The sequence below is a fragment of the Mastigoproctus giganteus genome, chromosome 7, assembly GCF_048544385.1.
Source record: "Mastigoproctus giganteus isolate SK-2022 chromosome 7, ASM4854438v1, whole genome shotgun sequence".
In the NCBI taxonomy this organism is placed as follows: domain Eukaryota; kingdom Metazoa; phylum Arthropoda; class Arachnida; order Uropygi; family Thelyphonidae; genus Mastigoproctus; species Mastigoproctus giganteus.
In genome coordinates this window covers 72,471,595-72,493,959 of record NC_143581.1, presented here as the reverse complement: position 1 = coordinate 72,493,959, position 22,365 = coordinate 72,471,595, and the positions used below count along the sequence as shown (strand labels likewise).

The following is a 22,365-nucleotide window of genomic DNA, read 5'->3' as shown; positions in this document are numbered from 1 at the left end:
AGGCTGTGCACAGCTGTGTCTCAGGTCAAAGACCGCATACCAAAAGATCTTAGTAGTGGAGTGGTTTATAGAATAGAATGCCCGGATTGTGGGGAGTGTTATGTGGGGGAAACAAAACGACGCCTCAGGGATCGTCTGGGGGAACATTTAAATGCCATAAGAACCGCTGAATACAACAAGTCTGCTGTGGCCGAACATTTTTGGGAGAAGCAGCATCAAATCTCCCCGGAGGACGCTATTATTTTGGATCGTGCACATGGATACTGGGAGCGTAAATGGCTCGAGGGTTTACGGATTAGTTCATCAAGTAGGAATACCATGAATAGAGATAGAGGTATACGTATTAATCCTATCTTTGAAACAATTATATTAAGGTCGGATGAACGATTTTCTTTGCCATGTTCCCGAGACATTTCCGCTTCCAGTTCTGACCATGTGCCGATTGAACCACGTGGAGAAATACCACGTGTGGAGGTACCGTGAGCCTGCTACTTAAGGAGATGTTGCAGGAAGTTATGTCACTGTTGAAGAAGGGAGCTGACGCTCCCGAAAGCTTCAGGTTTTTAGCGCTTTTAATGGTTTATATTTTAGCAAATTTTATTGTAAATGATCTTTTATTACAGTTTTTAGCATTCCGCAATAGTTTATTGTAAATATTTTTGTGTAAAGATTGTGGTCATATTAAATTTTAAATTTTATTCAATGGTCGGTGTATGAATTTATATATTTTTTAGACATGAGTTTTCCCGACCTCAGAGGCCTCTTTCACGATATTGTGGGGACTTCCCTTGAATCCAAGTGTTTTCTCATAATTATGGCTAAGGTGAATAGATCCCATCCACCATGAGGGCACTGAGTGTCATTAAATTTTAAATTTTATTCAATGGTCGGTGTATGAATTTATATAATTTTTAGACAGAAGTCCCCACAGACTGGAGATGTGCAAATGTATCCAAATTCACAAAGGGGGATCAAAGGGTGCCACAAGTAATTACAGACCTGTTAGTTTAACTTGTGTTCTGGGGAAAATAATGGAGTCAACAGTTAAAGAAGCATTGCAGGATCATCTAGACAAGGCTGCAGTTATAATTCAGAGACAGCATGGGTTTGTTAAGGGGAAGTCTTGTCTGAACAATCTGATTGGATACTATGATATGGTTTCAATTTAACTTGATGCAAAAAATAATTTTGATATCACATACTTAGATGTGAAGAAAGCTTTTTATACTGTTGCAGAAGGAAGACTATTGTATAAATTGGAGCAGTTAATGGCAAGTTGCTGGTATGGATAAAGGAATGGTTGAGTATGAGAAGACAGAGAGTGGTAATCAATGGACACTGCTGTTGTTGTTGTTTAGTTTTTAGGAGCATTAGGAACTAAGGCCATATTGCTCCGGGGATATGCGGTGGTCATTCCCTGACCTTTCTGCATCCTCCGTAATGGACACTGCTCTTTGTGGACTAATGTTATTAGTGGAGTCCTCAGGGTTCAGTGTTGGGCCCTGATGTGTTGGATATCAGTGTTGGATAATATTCTGTATATTTTTCGATGATAATGATGAAGGTATATCGGGCTTAATGTCTAAGTTTGCAGACAAAAGAAGGTTGGCAGGGTTGTTAATGACAATATGCTATTGCAACAGGCTCTAGAAAATTTGGGCAGATGAACTGAGAGATGGCAACTGAAGTTTAACGTTGACAAATGCAGAGTACTGCATATGGGTAGCAGCAGTGATGGCCTTAGCAAATGCATTGAAGCACATTGACAGGCCCTTTGAAAAATTGAATATTAACCCCCCTCATTATTTTGAAATAATGAAAAAAATTAGAAACTAAAACTATTAATAATTCTTTATTATTTTTATATTATTATAATTTGTTAACAATTGAACACACATTTTGATAATATAAACAAAACTAATCAAAAGGATATTTTTCTTGCCTTTTTATTGGCAAAATCTTTCAAGATTTTCTCAAAATTGAAACGCCAGCTTATTCACTTTCAATGGATAAAATTGCAAGGCTGTTGGGTCTGTCTTGAAGCATTGTCGACCTCAGATATGTTTTTATTAACTTTAATCAGGGAAAGCTCCTTTCCCTTGATGGTACAGTCACTGGAATCTTAAAAAATATTCTTAGCAATATGAATAAATTCAGAAATCCAGTAGCTCTTTCATTAGTTGCGAGAAATTTTTAAATATTTAAAAGATTTTCGAAGCACGATTCTGGAAGAAATGGTTTCAGTGCATCCATTTCCTCCACTAGCATATGACAATCAATATCTGCTACCTTCACAGACTTGACTAATTTGTTGCCCTCAATAATTTTGGCACCTGAAAATGTGATTTCTAAATCTGTAGTGAGTTTTCTTAACTCATCCTTTGGAATTCTTAGAAATTTACCCAAGAAACCAAAAAAATTATTATGTTAACTGTTCGAAATGTGGCTCTAGAGACTGCAAAGCCTTGTCTACAATTTATTAAAGCCATTTGCCTTGCAAGCTTCCTTCAGTTTGTTATAGGTTCATCAGTAAGCTCATACCTGAAGTGACTTTCTTTTTTGTAATCTTTCTGTGCGAAATTCTAGAGATACTTCCAGTTCTGTTGCAAGTTCTGTGGTACCAACTAAGACTTGTTCAAAGTCAGTCTCTCTATACTTTGACATCCAGCACAGAAGCTTTTTAAATGAAGAAAGAGCTGTAGCAAGATCTATAGAATCACTTTTCAGTTCTTTACTAACAAACATTACTTGAAATAACAAATCATGCCAAAATACTAATGAAACAAGAAACTTATATTCCTTGATTTGGTTAGCTAGTGATTCAGCTTCACTTCTTGCTTGGGAATCATCCGATGTTTCTGCTGTTTCCAAACGTGCATCATAGAAATCATCAACTTGATAGCTTAAAGCCTTCACACTCACTTTGCATTCGACAGTCTCACCTTGTTTCACAGAGAGGCTTTGCAGAAAGACTGTTCAGATATTTTTGTAAAACTGGCCACCTCTTTGTTGATGCTGAAAACAGCACATACAGATGTTAAAGTGTCCCAAAGAAATGACTGTCCTGTCATTGCATCAGGACAGGTTTTAGCCAAATCCCCTAGAATTAGATTGTAATTGTGACAAGCAGATGGTGTAAAAAATGCTCTTGAATTTTCCTGCAAAATTCACCCCTGAACACCTGAAACTCTTCCTCTCATATTAGCTCCATTGTCATAACCTTGATTATTAGTTATGTCTAATCCTAATAATTCAAGTTCCCGTTTCAGCACATTGTACAAATTTTCTCTGGTACTGCTCTTTATATTGATAATTATGAACTGTTCATACACACCGACTGGTGTATTGGACAATGTTTCATCAGAGATGTATCTAATTGTCAGGGACATTTGTTCCTGATGGCTGATATGGTGTGTATAATCAATAATAACAGCAAAACACTTGGCCAATTTTATTCACCTAACAATATTGTTTTGTACTGCATCTCCTATGATACAGGGACTAATCGTTTTTTTTTTCTTGATTGATCTGTTTCTGTTCAATTTTGTCAATAGTTTCTTTAGCAAAGAGTCTTATCTGCAGGTCACAACAATTTATCATAGCTTTGAAATGGTCTTTTGACTTTTCATGCTCTGATAATCTTGTATGAATATTGAGCCAACTGTCAAATCCATTAGTAGCCAAGGCACTTTCATATCATTTCCAAAAAGGTGACAGAAACAACAAAATACCCTGTCAGCTGATTCGGAGTATATTACCCATGGGTGAAGAATGTTTTTCCCATTCAGAAGCTTCCTTTGGCAATGAATTTTTGAGAAATGCATTCCCTTTTCGTTCCATGGAAAGTATTCCAAAAGAAGTTTTGGTGGATCTTTCTTCACTAAATAATCTCTCACATGCTGGACAATTTTTTTTGGGCCAAGTGAATGGATTATCTGTTATGTTTAGCTGACCTTCAAGGCTTGAATTGTTTTGATCTTCTTTTCTTGAATCCTGATTGACTCTTTGTTCTGATTACTTGTGTTATCAGTCTGAAATATTTCTAAGTCAACATCTGTTTTCTCAAAGTCTAGACTGCTTATCGCTTCACTCTGACTGGTTATTATGTCACCAACATCTTTATCTTTTCTGTTACTTACAATCTCTTCACTCTGACTTGTTTATTCAGAGAGAGAGAGACATTTGGAAACAATTGAGACATAAATGTCTCAATGTTTCCATGAGACATTTCCAAGAACTGATTCTTGAGTTGTTGTGTTGCTTTCTTTCACTTCCAGCCATAAATTCTGTAGAACTGAACCTGCTTCATCAGACGTCTTTGCCAAATACCTACCTATCTAGAGCATCTTGTTGATTTGCATTAGTGGCTAACTTTAAATTTTTTTTTTAAATTTCCACTTGGGTATTTCCTCCCAATGTCTCTAGCTCTCTTTGGCATTGTACTGAAATTTATTAAAAAATAATAAATCTACGAATATGAAATATAAGGAAACGCTCTTAACAAAACCACAGTGTGGCACCCAAAGTTCCACAGATAAAATTGACTTTGACAGGCAAGTAGTGTGGGCACTGTAAAATAATATCAGCTGAATTTTTTGGTTTATTTTCATGACCATAAGAGTCATTTAAAAAGGGTTTACGATTCCCCATAGGAAATTAAATTTACTTATTATTTTGATAAACAATTAAGTTTAATTTATTGCTCAGATTTTATGATCAAAAAATAAAAAAAATATTAATTTTTCACGCATTTCCAGAAATTTGCATTTTTCATTTTTAGGTTAGCTGCGAATAAATATGATCTTTATTGTAAGGTGCGAAGGTACACACAGGCACCCTGGCTTTACAAAACCCTTCAGGGCACTAAGCCAGGGGCTGCAGGGAAACAGTTGTCAAAATGGTTTGTGTCGTGTTCCAGCTCCAACTGAATAAATAAAATAAATTTTCTTACCTACACAAAGAGCACAAATAATCAAATAAAACACACCAATTTTACAAAATAATGTTATAGCGATGTGTACCGTGGTTGTCAGGCCAACGGGTTGGCCTGACAACCACGGTACATACAGTAGCAGTGGCAGCCAGACAAAAGTAATTAATTTTCATACATGTATATGCCACCTTATGTCTGGCCTAGATTTAAGATGGGATATACATGTATGAAAATTAATTACTTTTGATATTTCAAAGGTTGTGTAAAAACTGGCCATAGATAATTACCCCTAGATAATGGCCAAAATTTCCAGACATTTATAAATTATACAGACTTTGCTTTTCACATATCATGAATTTGAAAAAAATAATAATAATAAAAAATAAAAACACTAGTTTTCTCTGCATCCTTTGTACTCATTGATAAAATGCTAATCATGTTTTCTAAACATATGAGGGTGGTCCCATAAAGAATTGACCCGACCTAGCTGCAGATATGCTAGCCTGTTGATTCTTGGCACAGGTTTTAGTCCTTCTCTACATAGCCACCTTGCATATTTACACATTTTTCCCATTGATAGATGAGGCTACAGATACCATTTTTGTAGAAGTGGTGAGGTTGGTCTTTGAACCATGACTCAGTTGCAGAAATGAGTGTCTCGTTGTATATGATACAAGATACAATGATACAAGATCGAGCGAGTAGGTTCGATTGGGCAGTATTTCATATTCACAAGTGGCCACTTGTGCTGTTGCAATTTCAGAAGTATGAACTGGGGCATTGTCTTGAAGCATTCTCACACCTTTGGACAGCATACCATGCCTAGATTAGCATTAGCATTAGTAGAGGCATATGATGCAAGAAAGCAAGCTTATGCAGCATCATGAAAACTTTGCAGATGACATGAAGACACAAACTTCACATAAATTAAAAATTTAAATATGTGTGAATTTAAAATAAGAATTCTGAATTGTATTTAATTTTAAAATTTATAAACATTTTTCAGTATGTGTTGATTAACTTTTTTAACCATGTGCAATAAAATTCTTGAGATGGTAGATCGCAGCACATTTTGAAGAAAAAAAGTAGATTGCATCACAAATTAAGTTGGTCACCCCTGTTATATAGCATCTCAGCCAAAAAAAAAAAAAAAAAACACCCTTATTTCACCCATCCCCTTGCTCCAAATGTTTGTCAAGTTCTGCCTTGAATCTATTTAAGCTATCAACTTCTACAACAACAGATGAAAGTTTGTTCCAGCAATCAACCACCCGCTGGCTAAAGGCAAACTTCCGCACATCTATCCTACAACCGTCTTTCCTCAATTTGAATTTATGCCCTCTCATTCTGAGCAAGAGGAAGCATCCCATCAGCATTGAGCAGGCTCAAACCATTCAAGGCTTTATACACCTCAATCAGATCACCTCACAGGTGCCTAGTCTCCAGACACTGTAATTTGTAAAACTTAAGCCTTTCTTTGTAAGAGCAACCCTATGTTCTGTTCACTAATCTTGTTGCCCTTCTCTGTACTTGTTCCAACAGCTCTACATACTTCTTAAAATGAGGCCTCCAGACCTGTATACAGTACTCAAGGTGTGGCCTGACCATTGCCTTATACATGGGGATAATCACCTCCTTATCCCTGCTAGAAAAATTCCTGTATATCATTGTGTGGTTAGGAAACCATTGACAGTATTCTCTACAAGCAGCAGTAGCACTTCCACCAAAAAAACTGTAGACAAACACCATATTGGCATATTCAGCATGTGTGAAGATGTGCAGCATTCTTAACAACACTTCTAACACCAAACAGCATCAGGTTATAACTGCTTCTTGGTCACATCTGATTCAGGGAGCTGTGTACCCCAGTTTCAACCAGCTGTATCTCCATGTCCATTGAGAATTGAACACATGTTTATATGAACTTTTTTACTATATATATATATATATACATAGTAAAACTTTTTTACTATATGTATATATATATATATATATATATATATATACAGTCAAACTTGATTATAACGAGATCATGGCTGTAATGAGCAAAAAACTATAATGATTTTAATTTACACGTATTCGCATACAATCGCTCACTGTTATAACAAGCATATTACATCGATATACTGTACAAATTTTGGTAACTATGCAAACATTCTTAATTTCTGGGTAGTCGAAAAAACTCGATTCTTGGGATAAACGAAAATGAAAAGGATGACTTAATTTTTATGACCATCTGCATCAGATTAGAGGCCTCTTTATGAATAAATAAATAAATTTATGAATAAATTAGCATTAGTAGAGGCATTTGATGCAAGAAAGCAAGCTTATGCAGCATCAGCCAAAAAAAAAAAAAAAAAACCCACTTCCACTTCACCCCTCTGTTCGTTCAAAATACCTGTCCAGCTGAGCCTTAAACTTATTTAGGCTATCAACCTCCACCACAAGGGATGGAAGTCTGTTCCACCAACCAACCACCCGCTGGCTAAAGGCAAATTTCCGCACGTCTATCCTACATCTGTCTTTCCTCAATTTGAATTTATGCCCTCTCAGGTGATTTTTCTGAGCTAGAGGAAGAATCCCATCAGCATTGAGCATGCTTAAACCATTCAAGGCTTTATACACCTCTATCAGATCACCTCGCTGGTGCCTAGTCTCCAGACACTGTAATTTGCAAAACTTAAGCCTTTCTTCGTAAGAGCACCCCTTTGTTCCATTCACTAATCTTGTTGCCCTTCTCTGTACTCGTTCCAGCAGCTCTACATCCTTCTTGAAATGAGGCCTCCAGACCTGTATACAGTACTCTAGGTGTGGCCTGACCATCGCCTTATACAATGGAATAATCACCTCCTTATCCCTGCTGGAAAAATTCCTGTATATCATTGACAATACTCCATGAGCTACTCTTGCAGCCCTTCTGCACTGCTCAGAGAACTTCATATCTGCCTGCACAACCACCCCCAAGTCCCTTTCATTCTCTACCACTGTCAGTGTAGTACCACAGAGTTGATACGTTGCTCTGGGGTTGCTGTTTCCCATGTGTAGTACTTTACATTTATCAATGTTAAACTTCATTTGCCACCTCTCAGCCCATCTGCTCAACCTTTCCAGATCCTGTTGCAGCAGCATAGTGTCAGTAGTGTCCTTGACAACCCTGCCAACCTTTGTATCGTCTGCAAACTTGGACATTAAGCCCGATATACCATCATCAATATCATTTATAAATACAGAAAACAATAATGGACCCAACACTGAGCCCTGAGGGACTCCACTAATAACATCAGTCCACGATGAGCAGTGTCCATTAATTACCACTCTCTGTCTTCTCCCCCTCAACCACCCCTTTATCCATAGCAGCAATTTGCCTCCAATGTCACACTGCTCCAATTTGTGTAGCAGTCTTCTATGTGCAACAGTATCAAAAGCCTTTCTAAGATCCAAGTATATAATATCAAAGTTATTCCCTGCATCCAGTTCTTTTGTGACTGCATCATAGTATCCAATCAAGTTGGTCAGGCAAGACTTCCCCTTAACAAAACCATGCTGTGTCTGAGCTATAACTGAAGTCTTGTCTAAATGATCCTGCAGTGCTTCTTTAACCAGTGCCTCCATTAATTTTCCTGGAACAGAAGTTAAGCTCACAGGTCTATAATTACTTGTGTCAGCCTTTGATCCTCCTTTGTGAATTGGGGTCACATTTGCACATTTCCAGTCTATGGGTACCTCCCCTGAGTCCAAGGAAGCTCTCATAATTATGGCTAAGGGTTTGCTTACTTCCTTTGCTGCCTCCTTTAATATAACTGGATAGATCCCATCCACCCCGGGTGCCTTTCTTGTGTTTATCTTCAACAGTTTCTCCTCCACTTTACTCCCAGTTATTTCAAGATTCTGTAGCTTACTGCTAGAGTTGAATACACCTCTGGCATTCCCCTCGCTGAATAACTCCTAATGTGTGAATGTCGATGCAAAATATTCATTTAGTTTGTTAGCTACCTGAGCAGGATCATCAACACTTGACCCATCAATATCAAGTGGACCAATCTGATTCACCCCCTTCCTTCTAGAGTTTACATAAGTAAAGAACTCTTTGCTGTTTTTCTTTGCATTCCTTGCCAAGGATTTCTCGTAATCTGCCTTCGCCTGCCTAACCTCCTTTGTAACTTGGTTGCATATCAACTTGTATCTATCATAGGCTTCTGTGTCATGTGTTAATTTGTATGTATCCCATGCATTTTTCTTCTCTGCCATATGCCTCATTAGTTCATCCGACATCCATTTTGGCCTAAACCTTGAACAATATTTCTTAGTTGGTATGTAAAGCCTAGTAGCTTCCAAGATAAGTTCTTTGAATGCTTCCCATTTTGAATTTGCTGTTGGTAACATCATCAGTTGGTCCCACTATATAGAATTTAAATACTGTCTCAGTCCATCGTAGTCGCCTTTACGGAAGCAATAACCCTTCCCTTTACCCCTAATGGTAGTTACCTCTTTGAGTAAATCCCACTTCAGCACACTGTGATCACTGCCACCTAGTGGTTCATTTATCTGCAGATTCTTAATGCATGAAGAATCACTGCTGATAATCAAATCAAGAGTATTACTCCCTCTAGTTGCCTCCCGAACATGCTGATGTAGAAAACAATCATCCAATAAATCCACAAAAGTCCTGCTAGTGTGTGAGTAACCAGCCCCCAATTCCAGTCAATATCTGGGAAATTAAAATCTCCCATTATAAGACACTCTGATTTACTGGCCCACTCTATTTCCCTGTACAGTTCCTTATTATACTCATCAGAGTCATTAGGCCTATAGCACACTCCTACTCTCAATTTTGATCTCCCAATGTTTATGTCACACCAAACTGACTCCACACTGCACTGTCCAGCGATGTCGACTGGCTTCACTTCCTTGGTTTTTATGTGTTTCTTAACTAATAACATAACCCCTCCTCCCTTCCTATCCTGTCTATCCTTTCTGTAGACGTTGTACTCCCCAAATTGCAGTTCTGCATCCCTTATATCTGTGTGACACCACGTCTCTGATATCCCAACAATATCTGCCTTCGATGTTTTGAGCAATACCTCAAATTCATCAAATTTATTTACTAAACTCCTAGCATTGGTGTACACGCAAGTATACCTGCACCTGTTTCTATTCTTAGCTACCCTAACACAACCCATGTGTTTACTTGTACCGCAATGGCTCCCAGCAGTCTCTGAAATACCATGCATCTTGTTTTTCAGGCTTCTGCTCATTCTAATAGAAGCAGTGCAAGAATCTCTTTCACCTCTGCCAGTGGCTACTGTCAATCTATTGGTCTTTGTCTCCCCCCAAGCTAGCAGTTTTCCGACCCACCTAACACTGCCTCGATAGCATCAGCAAATATTCTTGCACCCTTTCTATTTAAGTGTATCCCATCCCTGTAGAAGCAATCTCTCCTGTTAACAAGTACAGTCCAGGCTGAAAAAAATTCTACCCCTTGAGCCTTGCACAATCTTTCCAGGGCCGAATTGATCGACAAGGCTCTCATCATATACTCCCTCCTATCGTGTCTGGGCAGAATTGCAGACACTTTCAAATTCAACCCTAATTCTCGGCTTTTGTTCAACAGTGACCTGTACTTGTTAAGTAATTCTGCCGGTCTCCTACTCTTAATATTATTAGTACCAACGTGTACAACTATATCACCTTTTGTGCCCTTAAAAGATGATATTCGCTCTACAACGTCATCAACCTTTGCCCCTGGCAGACATACCCTGGTCCTGTTCCACCTATCTCTTTTACAAAGCATGTTCCCCGTTTCCCTGACAATAGAGTCACCAACAACTACTAGTTCCTTCGATACCAGCGCATTCTGCCTTAGGGGTTGTCTCTGTGTCACGCGATGCCCAAGTGCAAGCTCTGGCGTTGATGTGGGCAGCTGAGAGCTTGATGGGCCCCTCAATTTAGTTTCTTCGAGGGCATCCACCCTGTCCTTCAAGCTCTCATATAGGCCCACAAGAACGCCGAGTTGTTGCCTGATATCGATACACTCCTTGCATCGTGCACACACAAAGACATCCCCCTTGGCAGTATCATGTCCCGTACCCGATTGCTCTGCAAACATCAAGCAAACAGTGCATTTTATAAGGCTGTGAGTCAGAGGACAACTGCCCCCCTCAGTTCTGCTCTGAGCCACAGCACTTCCATTAGCTTGAGCCTTTTGCTTTGCTGCTCTGGTCTGAGTCATGATTCTATTAATTTATTATGTTATGTTATTAATTATATTACGTTTGTAATCTAAGTCGTTATAGGTATTTATTTAAACGTACAATTTAACTGCTAACGAAGTTCAACTAACGCTATCTAGTACGGTATATAACCTACGGTATATCTAGTACGGTATCACAATGGCGGGAAAGTTACTAACGGTAACGGTAGTTACGAACACATGGAAACCCTTACCGATATTTTTACAAGGCCGAGTAAAGAATAAATACACCAAATTAATCAAAAAGACACAAAATAATGTTATACTACTAAATTTAAATCAAAAGTTTTAGAAAAACAATAATTTCAAATCAATAAATATGAAAAATCCACTTAGCGGCTTTGAACACGACCGTCACTAGTCCGACCTTTATGACCTTGTCCTTTCAGGGATGGGCTGTACAATAGTGGACTGGCATTCCACTTGTCGCATTACCCTATTTACAGATTGTCTTGTATTCACCGAACCATAAATTTATTTCAGGACTTCTAAGAATTTTGTATACAAATCACTTTACTATCATTTTAAAATAAAATCAGTTAGAAATGAACCCTTCCTTCGGAAACATGTCTACTAACAAAAGAAAGTCTCTCTCGATTAGCGAAAAAGTCAAAATTATTCGTGAGTTAGAAAATGTGGTGCAAAAAATGTTGAAGTGTGTAAAAAGTTTTCTTTGTCCTTTTTAAGTGTATTGACATTGTGGAAGAATAAACGTGTTTATATATTGGCACTGGAAAAGAACATAACCAAAAAAAAATTAATTTAGAAAGTGTGAAGTTACAAATATCGATGAAGCATTGCTTCAATGGTTCACTAAACAATTGCTTCAATGTTTCACTACACAAGTCTGTTAAAAATCCAGCACAAAGAAGTGCTGGATTTTCAACAGACAGTCCAATCTTGAAGGCTCAAGGGAAAAATTTGCTAAACAATTTGGACGTGATAATTTTGTATGTAACAATGGTTGGCTGGATCAATTTAAAAACCGATGTAACATCGTTTATGAAAAATCAGTGGATTTTGACTGTTTGGGCAGAAATCAGGAAAGATGATTTCAATGATGAAGACATCTACAATGCCGACGAAACAGGACTTTTTATAATTTGATACTTGACAATATAAATTTAAATAAATGTATTTGAATAAATTTAAATAAATGTATTTGAATACATTTAAATTCAAAGGGGAAATGTGTATTTGGTGGAAAAAAATCAAAGGCTCGCTTGATAGTGCTCATATGTCCAAATATGCCAGGAACTGATAAAAAAAAACTGTTTGTCATCGGAAAATCGTTTACACCTCGGTGTTTCAAAAACGAAAGGAAACTTCCTGTCAATTACACTGCGAACAAGAAAGCTTAGTTGATTTCAGATATTTTTCGGCAATATGTAAATGATTGGAATAAGGGGCTATTCAAAAAGAAGAAATATATTTTATTGTTAGTTGATAACTGTCCTGCAAATCCTCAGATTCAAAATTTGTCCAACATTAAGCTAGTGTTTCTGCCTCCCAATGGGACATCAATTTTACAACCAATGGACATAGGTGTAATCAAGAGTTTGAAAGGATTTTATAAAAGATTTATGGTTCCACATCTAATTAGTCAAAGAGAACAGAAACGTAATGAGTCTGCATCAATATTGGATGATATAAATTTATTGAATGATGTGTGGAACGACGTTACTTCGACAACCATATCGAATTGCTTCAAGAAATCGAAATTACTTTCAAATGAAATTTCAAATGTAGATGAAGATGATGGAAACGAAGAAAACAACTTACCATTATCTTAATGGTTGCTATGTAACAACGTTGTAGGTTTTAATAATAACACCAATGAATTTGTGTGAGTCGATGACAATTTGTTAACTAGTGGTCTTCCAATAGAGAGTGACATTGTAGATGCTGTGCTCAAAAAGATGATAATTGTGATGATGATATGATGACAAGTGAAAGTGAATCAAAATCAGTGCCTACAATCCCCCAAGCTCAAGGCAATGGACACACTAGTCAATTTTTTTGAAGGAACTGAGGCAAGTAATGACACTTTTAATGCATTGGGTGTTTTAAGGGAAAACTTGAGAAATATCAAAGCAAAATCTTTAAAGCAAACATCAATTTTAAGATTCATAAATAAAAAGACTAATTGAAATCATCTTTATTATTAATTAGTATTGTTTTTAATTACGGAGAAATAAATTGTGTTTAGTATTAAGTGTATGGTTTTAAAATTACAGATAAATAAATTGTTTAATATTAAGTGTATTGTAGTTTATACAAGCACATTAATACAAATATGTAGGTATATACTCATATTATTTTTTTCTCTCTAATATTTATTTTGATTTTTGAATCTATCTTTTTTTATCAAGTTATTAAGAATTAAAAAAAATAGGAGGTAGATTTAACTCAATTTTGTATTTAACTCACTTTAACTCAATTTTATAAAGTGTTTGCTTTATAAAAGTGAACACTTGTATAACGTGTTCACTGTCTAACGGCCCCAGGGGTTCCCCCCATCTTTGCTATCACTGATATAGAGCATAGAGTGTGTTTAGTGTCAAACGGCACCAGGGGTTTCTCCCATTTTTGTGACCGTTACATTTGGGTTCCTAACCAGAATGGCTGTCCAGGGTATTTCACTGTCCACTGGACGGTTTTATAGGATGTTGGGTATCCCCACACTTCATTGGCTACCATATAGGGTTCTTTGTATGAGTATGATATTGCAGTTTTCTTCATCTGCCTTTTTCCATATCTGGCCTGCCACAGCTTTGGCCCACTGTGCATTGATCTGCATGAACTTGAAGCACTTGTGGTTATATTGTTTAGGCAGCATCCCCATATTCAATTCTCTGCTGGTGGGTACTCTTGGCTTTAAGGTATACTGGGCATTTACACTGTCACGAATGGAATGGGTGTGTGGAAATTTCAGGCTTTTGCAATTTGCACACATTGGTTCTCATTCCTTGTTGGGGTGGTTTGCAAAGTTGTGCCCCTTCTCTGTACTATGGCTGCAGGTCAAGGTTTGAGCACATGTGTAGGTTGTGTGTCCGAAGTGACAGCAGGGGAAGCACTAAATGCCTTCTGAACCGCAGTTTATGAATATTCTTGTCTGCCATGTAAGAATCTTCCATGCATCTGGAGTAAGCTCTACAAACCAGTTTATGGAGTTGCCATACCTGCTTCTTGTCTGATATTTAGGGATAATAACATGCACCAGGTCTTGGTTAGGTAGGTCCTGTTGTGGGTTGTGTTTGTATATTTTGTTGCAAATTGTGGCTGGACTAAGGTCCTTGTCTACATCATAGATGGCTATGGAGGGTCCTTTCTTCCTGGGTCGTTCTGATGTGAGGCCCAGTGTTGGGATTTCAGTATTACTCAAGATAAGGTTGGCGTTGTGGCTTGATTCAGTTTTAATAACCACCCTAATGGTGCAAGTTTTCTGTATCGATTTTATTTTGGTCGTCCTGAAGTCCTCGGTCAGGGAGTCCATCACTTTCTTTTTTTACTTCCTCGCTGGTTTGGTGTCCGTCTGGAGTAGTGGGTTTAAGGACCACTAGGTGAGGTTTGGGGAGTAGTGTCTTTCTTGCCTCTGGCTTTGTATTGTTTGTTGCTTTGGCAGTGTTTATCCTCATCACTTCAGCAAAAGTGGAAGCATGCTGTGGCATTTTGTTTGCCCCATTTTCCAGATAGGCATCAAGCCTGTTAGTTATTTTTTCATTTTCCAGGTGGGTTTGGTCCAAAATTGTTTCCAGTTTTGCCCACAGGGAAACTATTTTGGCTCTTAATCTTGTAGTTACTCTGCTTCTTGAATAGGTTTTCAAGGGCAGTTCGCTGGATCAATTTTTGTTGAGGGACAGTGCACTCAGGCAGGGTTGGGTCTAATGGTGTATCTTCTTGTTTCTACTCAGCGGAATCTCGTTGCAATGTGTGAATCTCTTGTAATTCTCTCATGTCAGTTTGTGAGCAGGTTTCCCATTCCGACTTGGGAATAGTGGGCTTACAATTTTTTTCTTTTGGCAGAGGAAGCTCCCACGTGGTAGTCAACTGGCCCTTCGTGATGCTCTATAACTGTAATGACATCCTTATTGGTTTGATGCATCATGGCTTGGGCTTTGTCAGTTTTTCCCCTCCACGTTGGGATAATTTTGGATAATCAAGGTAAGTTTGGATTTCCGAGACTGTGGGATGTTGGTACGATAGCACTTTGTTATTGGTGTAGAAAGATACCCACTACAAGTTCTTAGCCCAATTTGGTGAATTTCTGTGCACTAAAGAATTAGGCTGTTCCCCACAATGACATGGGGGGGAAACAGCTATTTCAAGAAAACAACCCTAGAGGACCAGAACAACTTTCTCCTGGGGGTTTTGAGGGGCAGTAAGCACGAAGGTGAAATTTGTTTTTCTGTAGGAGCGGTATTTGTGGAGTTCATCTTCCATCAGAGAATGTTTATGGAAGAGAGAGGGGAGGGAAACACAAAAGTCATGTTCTCTTCATTGTATCCACATGGAATCTTTGGGAATTGTTGGAGCACATCATTGCCCAAAATTACACTCTTCTGGATCACCTCCCCAGTCAACAACCGGATACAAGCACGGCAGCCAGAAATAATTGGACACACTCTATTTTCCTGTTGTCAGTGGCATGGTGACCAGTACCGTCTGGCAAACAAAGGAAAGAGATAAAAACACTTGTATTTAACTAATAAGCCCAGACAAACACAAAAGTTTCTCACCTGGAGAATCCACTGGAGTTTAAAAATTAATCCATGTTATTAACTAAAATGGCAGAGCGATGAACAAAGTCTCCGAAGTGGTTGGCAGCCATTTGGCAATCTATCACTGATATAGTGAGTAATGGTTATAATGAGGAAATTTTGTTATAACCAAGTTTGACTGTATATATTTTTCTTATTAGTGGTAAAACATTAGAGAACTTATTTAAAAAATGCAGACTGGTGTAATATATAGGATGTTTTTAAATTACACCAAGAGAAGTAAACTGGTCTAGGTGCCAAAACAAAGAGACTGGTTATGGACCTCTGGTTGTTGAATTGAATTTTAAAAATGACTATGGAAGGTTTGAATAAAAAAAAAATAAATAAATAAAATAGTTAAAAATAAACTAAGACGCACATGGTCAGAATAAGTAGACACATACTAGGTATGTATACTTATTCTGACTTTTTTTTATTTTTTATTATTATTACTTTTTCCCTTTTATTTTTTTTCACTGCCATTTTTTAAAATTCTAACATCCATAGCTTCATAACTGTTCAGAACTGGCCATATGTTTATATGGACTTTTTTCTTAGTTTTGGTACTTAGAATTACTCCTAAAAATTTTTTTCCGGTGTGTAATTTAAAAACACCCTATATATACATGGATGCACATATCTCAATTTATAGGCCCTTAATAGCAAGTGCCAAGGCCTATTGAGTTATTGGATAATCTGTAGTTATTGAGTTATCTGGTTATTGAGTAAATAGTAGAATTTACACTTGAACTAAGGCAATCATGAGTATAATTCAAGTACTGTATTTGAAAAACTGTGTGACACATTATTTTTAATGTGATAACACAACTTTTACCTTGTGTAAATGATTTTAATGGTAAATATTATTTATGAAAAAAAGCATTATGACATACCCCAAGTTTAGAAGCAATTTCTTTTAGTTTTTCAACTTTAGCTTCAGATAATCCTTTAATTGCACACAATCTTTTTCGAGTGGTCATTTGAATACCCTAGAAAAATAATTAATATTGGAAACACGTTAATAAAAAAACAGCCATTACCAAAAAATATTTAAATCAAAGCTACACAGACAAAGAGTAGGCCAGTAAATCAGAATGTCTTACAATGAGGATTTTAACTTTCCAGATATTAACTAGAACTTGTGTGTTAGTCACTCACACAGTGGCAAGTTGTTCTGAATTTATTGGATGACTTTTGCAAATTCTAAATGGGAAGCATTTAGGGAAGTAATTTTAAAAGCTACCATACTTTTCATTAAGAGATAATTTTCAAAGTTTAACCCTAAATGGGTGATAGGTGAACTGACAGATGATAGATGACTAGTGGCAGAGAATAAATTCATAGGATGATTACAAATTATCAGAGAACACAGAAACATACAATAAGTAACAACTAGTCTACAATCAAGTCACAAAGGGGGAAGGGAGTAGGCAGGCTTAGCAGATTTCAAGAAGTCTTTGGCTAGGAATTCAAAAAGGAAAGTAGCAAAGAGTTCTTTGCTTATGCTAACAGTACAAGGAAAGGAATGAATCATATTGGTCCACTAAATATGAATGGCATAACTACTGGTGATCCATTTTTCAGGCTGCTGACAAACCAAATAAATATTTTGCATCTACACTAGCAAGTGAAGAAGGTTTTAGGGATGGGTACACCAGAACAACTTCAATTGTGAGCTGAATGATTTTGTGCTAACAGAGGAAAGTTGAAGAGAAATTGTTGAGGCTAAACATAAATAAGGCTCCCTGAGTTAGGAAATTTAACCAATTATATTAAAAGAAACAGCAAAGGAGGTAAGTAAACCTTTAGCCATAATTATGAGACCATTCTTGAATTTGGGGGGAGGAATCCCCTGTGGATTCGAGATGCTCAAATGACTCCCTTATTCATAAAGATGGTTCAAAGGGAGGAGTAAGAAATTATACACCTATAAGCTTAACTTCTGTTCTGGGGAAAATAATGGAGTTGGTGATCAAAGAAGTAATGCAGGATCATCTTAACATGAACACAGTTGTACAACAAACACAGCACAGATTTATTAAGGAAAGATCTTAATGATCTTAATGAGTCTTTAAGTAGTGGTAGTAGTAGTAGAGGCATGTGATGCAAGAAAGCAAGCTTATGTAGGATTAGCCAAAAAAAAAAAAAAAAAGAGTACTTAATTTATTTCACCAAATTTCCAGTTCAAGGGCCCTTTTTTTTTGCTGGTGTTTTAAAAGCATGTTTTCTTGCAACATTTACCACTACTAATACTAATCTTGTCTAACCAGTCAGAGTGAATATTAAACATAATAACAAAGGAAGTGGATGCAAAAAATAATTTTAGATTTATATACTTAAATTTGAACAAAGCTATTGATTTTGTTCCACATGAAAGACTGCTATACAAATTGGAGTAGTATGGCATTAGAGCAGTGGTGCACAAACTTATTTTGCTCACGAGCCCCTTTATTAAATATAAAATTGCCGTGACCCCGCAATACAAACCCCAAGGTAGGGTGACCAGATTTTTAGAGAAGAAAAACGGCATCTTATAAATTATGTAGTAGAAAATTTTATTCGAGCACTGAGAAAGGAATAAAAAAATTGTTTCCTTTTTAATTTGCACATTAAAATATTAAACAATTTTTTCTTATTCTTCAATTAAGATTAGAAAACAAGAAAAAATTAACAATTACAAAACAAAACAATTAATGAGAACGATGAGCCCAAATAACTGATAATATTTGGTCCATATTTGAAATTGCTAATCTAATGTTATCTTCTGGATCTAGTCTGTAACACTGTTTTGTTTTTATAGCTGTTAATTTTGAGAAACCAACCTCACATAAATATGTAAACCCGAAAGGTAGCAATGCTTGTATCACTATTTTTGATAATTCTTGATACTCATCTCGAAGAGAAAGCCAAAATTTTTCACGTTTTAGTCTTGAAATGAGCATGTAATGCTTTGTCAGACAACAGGTCGACAAGGTCTTCCTTTGGATGATTGGTAATTTCTGGGCATGAAGAAATTTCAAAAGCAACAGATCAAGACTCCAGTGCAACTTTTTTCTGGGTCATGGCATTCTGGGCAACTGCCTGACCAGTCAGTAATGCAAACAACATGGAAAAGAACTTAGTCTGCAAAATGCATAGCTGCATTCAAGAACAGAGCCTGCAAAGTGATGAAAGGATAAATGTGGCTTTTATATAGCTTCCTTCATACTTATAAGCTGTACCGTACACAATTAAACAATAGCAGAATATCAGTTTCATTGTGATTGCATAACCAAGCAAGCAAACAGCCAGTTTTGAATGTTGAGCTGCAGGCCACTGAAAATGCTATTATAACTACAAAATGTTCTGACTTAATTTATATGAACTATATTTTTAGAGAAAATTTTTTAAATAAGTTAGTAACTAGAGCAGTTTAATGCAAATTAGCTTTTGGCTTACTCAAGTTTATGAATATACTTTTTTTTCCTTTTTTTTTTTTTTTTTTTGTGCTGTACAAGCTTTGCAGCCAACCTCTGTGACTGATGCCATCTCCATTGGCTGTCTAGTCCATCTTTCTGTAAATTCACCTTCAGGATAACCCTTTTCTCAAAAATTTCATTAGTCAGTCTATGTGATTTAGGTGGACTGGTCATGGTGGCAAAAGAGAAAAAAATCTTTCATCAGGAATGGCAGCAAAAAATAGTAATGGTATTTGCCCTTAACAAAAATATTTTTAATTCCAGATATTATTGAAGCTTAGTTAATTCTTGACCTTTTTCATAATGAAATGTAAAAATAAGTCAATGAAGAAAGAAAATTGGGATCAGCTTTGTCACCTGAATTCCACACTTCAAAAGGCTTATTACAAGGTTGTTGCATGTCACCAACACTTTTCAAAATTTATATCGACATCTGCCTAAGATCGTGGTCAAAAAAATGCAATAAAATGGGATTGCCGATTAATAAGAACACCTATATTCACAATTTACTTTTTGCAGACGATCAGGTGGTGATAGCACAAGACTTAGAAGATGCAAAGTATGCATGTTGTCAATTGTTTGAGGAATATAAACAATGGGGTCTAAAAATCAATTTTAGCAAGACTGAAATGTTGTCTCCAGGGCCAGGACACGTTCTAAATATTGCAGGTTTTAAAATCAAACAAGTCGATAAATTCAAATATTTGGGATCAATCTTACAAAGTGATGGATTATCCCAAGCAGAGATCAATAAGAGAATTACAGACGGTAGAAAGGCTATCGGCATGTTAAACTCTGTTCTGTGGAGCAAAAATATCCTAAATAAAACAAAGAAACTTATATTTCAAATGATTGTACAAAGTCTTCTATTGTATGGAGTGGAAACCTGGACATTGAATAGGCGAGCGGAAAACAAATTGCTCTCCACAGAAATGGATTTTTGGAGATGCTCAGCAGGAACTTCTAGAAGAGACAGAAAACGGAATGAAGACATAAGGGAAAAAATGGAAGTGAAAAAGACTATTATTGACACCATCAAAGAAAAGCATCTAACATGGTATGGACACGTAAAATGGATGCAAGAAAACAGATATCCAAAGGCTATCCTGGAATGGATACCTCCTGGAAGAAGGGGAAGAGGAAGACCTAGGAGGACATGGATGGAGGGAGTACGGGAGTGCATGACAGCCCGAGGCTTAACCGACCGCACTTTATGGCGGGAAAAAATTCCTAACAAGAAATAACTTGTAGGCTGAGGAAACCCATTGTAAATGGAAACACTCCTCTTGAAGAAGAAGAAGAAAGAAAATTATATTCTATATTCTCTTCAGTCAAACCATGTGGTGTAGGCCCCTTTACGGTGGAAGTTTGAATAAAATTAACAAATAATGAATAATGTCTTCTCCAATGAATAACAACTAACTTGAATAAGAAATAAATTAATAATGAAATAAATAATTTTTTATTTGCATAATGTCCAACTCTGAGCCATATGGTGAAAGAAACCCCAGGCTTTTGCTGTACCAGCCAAAAAAATAATAATAATTAATTTAAAAATAATAAAATAAACTACCTGTTTGATAATTATCAATTAGGTATCTCACCACTGAATCTAGCCTTTAAATTTCCCCAAGCTGTCAGCCTCAACCACCTATGGAGGCAACTTATTCCAGTAATTAACAATTTGCTGGCTAAAAGAAAACTTCCTGCTAAACTTCTGCCACATAATTTGAACTTATGGCCCCTGGTTCTGGAATCATTTATAACAGTAAAAATTTCACCCTCATTTTGCTTTTACCTCTCAGAGCTTTACGTACCTCAATCAAGTTTTCTCTAAGGTTCCAAGTACTGTAGTCCACATAGGCCTGACGTAGCCCAGTGGTCAGGAGCGAGAGTGCATAGCATGCGTTCCTGAGTCACAGGGGTTCAAGCCCGACTACTAAATACGATAAATATTTGTATTGGCGATTTATTGTAAACTCTACTGACTTGGTTGTCGTGCCAGAGTATAAACAGAAAATTTATTTATTTATATTCCGTCTTTTGTCACATGCCCTTTTGATTTCACCAGGCATGCTACCCATCTTTGGACCTGCTCAAGAAGCACAGTGTCCTTTTTTAGGTCCATACTTGAAGACAGTATTTCAAGTGTGAAATACTGTCTTAAAACTGTGTCTTAAAACTGCCTTATACAATGAGTTTATGACCTCTTGGTCTCTACAAGAAATCTTTTATAAATCATTGATAGGACACCATGAAACTTCTTTCCACTTACTTGTACTGTTTGGAGAATTTCATGTCTAACCATATCGTAACTACTAAATTCATTTCCTCCACTTGCTGTTTTTTGTACAACCACACAACAAGTGTCTCAGTTATTCTGGAATTGCCATTCTCCAAATGTAAAACCTTGCATTTTACTGAATTAAAACACAGCTGCCACTTTTGAAACCATCTTTTCAGGATTTAACTATTCTACCGATTTTGACATCACATCCTCCATCCTTTTGTCATTCATCCCAGTACCAATCCTTATGGAATCCAACTTATTGAGTGAACACAATATGAAGAATAGGGTAAGGTCAGCTTTATCATTTCCTGAATTGCTAAAGTGGCAATAGAATCATATGGTTTTGACAGAGGTTGGAACATAGATGGGCAAACATTGCAGCTAACAGCTTTGGCAAGAGACCAGAATGCTTGACTACCATTTTACAGGAAAAAAGTTTCTACTTTTAGCCTGTTCAAAATCTAGTTTGCACTGATTAATAACTGCTTTACAATTGTTGCGAGCTTTGGTGTAGGCAGAAAATGAAATTGAAGAATTGGAAACTAGTCAATTATGATATGCAATATTCTTCTCTTGAACAGCCTTAGCACATTTATTGGAAAATAATTAGCATTAATATAGGCACATGATGCAAGAAAGCAAGCTTATAGAGCATCAGCCAAAAAAAAAAAAAA

At 36.8% G+C, this 22,365-nt stretch overlaps 1 protein-coding gene across 1 annotated transcript in view; it reads right to left on the bottom strand.

Annotated features, from left to right (window-relative positions):
* The window catches only part of LOC150082989 (meiotic recombination protein DMC1 homolog), a 242,351-nt gene that overhangs the window by 171,249 nt on the left and 48,737 nt on the right, over positions 1–22,365 (bottom strand). The window contains exon 4 of the mRNA XM_090378343.1: positions 16,837–16,932. Within this exon, the coding sequence (XP_090234469.1) occupies positions 16,837–16,932 (96 nt within the window). The remainder of the gene's footprint in view (positions 1–16,836; positions 16,933–22,365) is intronic.